Source organism: Glycine soja, chromosome 19 (genome assembly GCF_004193775.1).
Source record: "Glycine soja cultivar W05 chromosome 19, ASM419377v2, whole genome shotgun sequence".
In the NCBI taxonomy this organism is placed as follows: domain Eukaryota; kingdom Viridiplantae; phylum Streptophyta; class Magnoliopsida; order Fabales; family Fabaceae; genus Glycine; species Glycine soja.
The window spans coordinates 41,190,152-41,193,581 of record NC_041020.1 but is presented as its reverse complement, the minus strand read 5'-3'; the positions used below and the strand labels follow the sequence as shown (position 1 = coordinate 41,193,581).

General features: G+C 41.5%; 1 protein-coding gene across 1 annotated transcript; it reads right to left on the bottom strand.

Annotated features, from left to right (window-relative positions):
* Positions 1-586: 586 nt before the first annotated feature.
* On the bottom strand, positions 587-3,196 carry LOC114400847 (probable LRR receptor-like serine/threonine-protein kinase RKF3). The gene has a single exon (XM_028363493.1). The coding sequence runs from the start codon at positions 3,009-3,011 to the stop codon at positions 1,098-1,100; it is 1,914 nt and encodes a 637-aa protein (XP_028219294.1). The 5' UTR covers positions 3,012-3,196; the 3' UTR covers positions 587-1,097.
* Between the last annotated feature and the right edge of the window lie 234 nt (positions 3,197-3,430).

The following is a 3,430-nucleotide window of genomic DNA, read 5'->3' as shown; positions in this document are numbered from 1 at the left end:
TTTATCATCTTAACTAATTGCTTACCTTGTTTCTAAAAAAACGTGGAAGTAACAGTTACTAACTTCAATCAATACTTTATTTTTTTCAAGTCAAATGCCACTTTGAAACAAACACGCATGTAATGTTTATTGCAAAAGAAAAAATAGATCCAATTTCAACTTATTGCTATTATTTTATATGAAAACTGATGCATAAAAAGATAAACAAGACATCGACATACTCTACTGCCATTGAATTATGAATATATATCATTTCACACTTTTTTTTTTATTAAGCTACTTCTACTTCCCAAATCCTAATATTTTATCCTTTATTCATCATTATTTATAAAACATATAAAATAAAAAAATTCGTCTATAGCTGTGAAGTAGGGAAAGACGGCGCTTACCATGGTTCTGAGATTACCTTTCCCACCTGTGGAGAAAGAATATCCCTTCTATTTATTTTTACACTGGAACAACTTTGTTAACAACAATAATGGCACCCCCATATTAGAACCACTAAAACCAAAAACAAACCAGAACTTTGATCGCTTCAGTTAATTTTCACACGCTTCACCTTTTCAAAAAGTTCACACTACATTCATGATCCAAGGGCTATTTTATATTTCATTAATTTTGTAAGAAATCGAAAAATAAATTTAACGATATAGATTGACCTTCCTTTCTCTGTCTGCGGGAATCAGAAAAAAAAAATGCTAACTTAGAATCAGAAAAATGATGCATCCTGAGGGAATGACATGGAATCACTCAAAAGAAAAAGTATAAACCCCACAAGATGAAAATCAAACGGTTTTCGGTACCAGATGTGGCGTGGCTTAGTTAGAAGAACAAGAACCTGTATCCGAGGAAGTTCTTTAACATGTTCAAGTTCTTCTCGCGAGTGTTCAGGTTCAATCTGTGAGGGCTGTTCAAGAGCAAGAGGAAGCTATTGTCCATGTCCCTTTATAAACTCTAAAAAGAATCAAATTTTGGACACCTTTTTTCCCTTTACAACAGAAAACCTTCAAAAAGAAAAAAGATACAATCTAAAATTTGAATGTATAAAAAAATCATGCCTACACCAGCCAGTGGAAAACGATCCAATTTCCCCAATTTCAATCTGTTGTAACAGTCTCAGCCACCGAACTTCCTTCTTCTTCTTCTTCTTCTTCCTCCTTAGAATTAGATTTTCGTCGAGCTTGTAATGTATATGCTTGATAACCAGTTGGACTGCATAGGTGACCCGAGTTACTCAGCGCAGATTTCTGAATATCAAGCCTCCCAGCAATAAAAGGAATTGGCCTTTCCATCAATGAGGGCACAGATTCATCTGTCTCAAGCATTTTAACAACCTGATCCATTGTAGGCCTAGCATATAGCTGTGGATGAGAACACAGCACAGCAACCAACACATACTTCTCAAGAACTTCTGGTGGACCAGGTTCTGGAACACCATCTTCAACAACATCCAAAGCACTACCATTCCTAACTAACGACCAAGCAAAGTCAGTGAGTGCAGCGGGTTGGCCATCATTGTCCGTCTGAAGGGCCTTTCTCCCACTCAAGAGCTCAAGAAGCACAACCCCAAAGCTGAACACATCACTTCTATCTGTCAATTGTCCATACAAGGCATACTCAGGAGCAACATACCCCATAGTCCCAGCCACTCTAGTACTCATATGAGTCATTCCCTCGGGGTTAAACTTGGCCAACCCGAAATCCGCAACCTTGGCTTCAAAATGGTGGTCCAGAAGAATGTTACTAGCCTTAATATCCCTATGGATTATGGAAGGTTGAGCTCCGTAGTGCAAATAAGCCAACCCCCTAGCGGTCCCCAGAGCAATCTTTTGACGAATTGGCCAACTGAGATTCTTCTTAGCAGAACCGAATAAATGATCATAAAGACTCCCGTTTTCCATCAAATCAGTGACAATAATCCTCTGGTGGCCTTCCAAATTGGTGGTAGCAGTACAATAACCTCTCAAGGTAACAAGATTCACATGCCTCACACTCGCAATAACCTCAACTTCATGAGTGAAGCTAGCATCCCCAGCAACAGAACAATTCTTAAACCTTTTAAAAGCAACTTGGCTACCATCCAATAACATCCCTTTGTAAACATTCCCGTAACCACCACTTCCGATTATGTTATCCCTGGAGAAGTTCCTGGTAGCCTTTTTAATGTCATCAAAAGTGAACCTAATCAAAGTGGTGCTCTGGTTCATTGAATCCAACCCAGAACCCAAACCCAGCTCAGTTGTTCCAGCAACCTCCTTCCTCTTCTTGAATCTCAAGTAAGCCCAAAGCCCAGCAAACACAGCCAAAGCCAACACACAGAAAACGGAAACGACCGCAATAAGGATTTTTCGTCGCTTACCACCGGAGCCGGAGGAGGAAAAATCGAGACCGAAGAGGCACTTAGCTGTTCCAGGATCAGAGGCTCCGTATTGATCAGAAAGAGAAGCGGCGTAGATTTGAGTATAGGCTCTGCAATCGGTGACGTTGCCTACGGTTGTTCCGGTTAAGTAGGATAACATGCTGGAGAGTTTGGTGATGCAGAGGGCGCAGGGGGCGTTGTTATCGAGGGGCTGGTTGCAGTCCGCTACCACGGGTTGGATTGCGTTGGGGGGAACAATTTCTTCGAATTCTTGTTTGGTGGTGAAGTTCATGCAGCCCTGGGAGATCCACTCGGTTCTGAAGCCGCAGGAGGCGCGGATGTCGGTGATGCTGGGGTCGAACTCGTTGATGAAGGATTGGAAGGTCTTCCAGCACGACTCCGAGGAGTTCAACGGCGGAACGAAGAGGCTGCTGCGCCGGAGGTAGTCGGCCTGGAGGAGGTGGAGGGCTTGGAGGATGTAATGGCACTGCGTGCCGGAGTCGAACTTGGGCCGCCGCCCGCCGCCAACCTCGCGGAGGACGTCGACGTGGAGGGGGCATGGGACGGTGTGGTTTGCGGCCAGGGAAGGAGGTGGGAGATCCAAGGTAAGGAAAAGAACAGAAAAGATGTAGAAATAGAAGGGAAAGGACATTGAAGAATGATGAGTTAGTTAGTTAGTGATAATGAATCAAGGTTGAGCAAAGCACATGCTATTGAACTCAACTCTTGTCTCTTGTTCTCTCCTCTTACATCTAGAATCTCCAAAATGGAACCCCTTCATATTTTACTCAGCAATCAATAGATTCCTTCCAGTATTTTACTAATGTTTTTTATTTCATTATTGCTTGTATTGGCTCATGCTGCTGCTATTGCCTTTCCTCCTGGTTATTAATCTAATTTGGGGTTTTTAACCCATCTTTTTCAACAACAAAAAATTGTAATGTACTAATCGCTTTATTTGATGCTGAGTAAATTTAGAACTTCTTGTTCTCTAACTCTCAATCCTTGAAACCTATAATTCAATCCAATCCAATTTTTATTTATTTATTAGATTCTGACATTTGATTAGAT

Bases quoted from the DNA above. Each gene is read 5' to 3' on its own strand.
- LOC114400847 (XM_028363493.1), bottom strand. From the start codon at position 3,011: ATGTCCTTTCCCTTCTATTTCTACATCTTTTCTGTTCTTTTCCTTACC.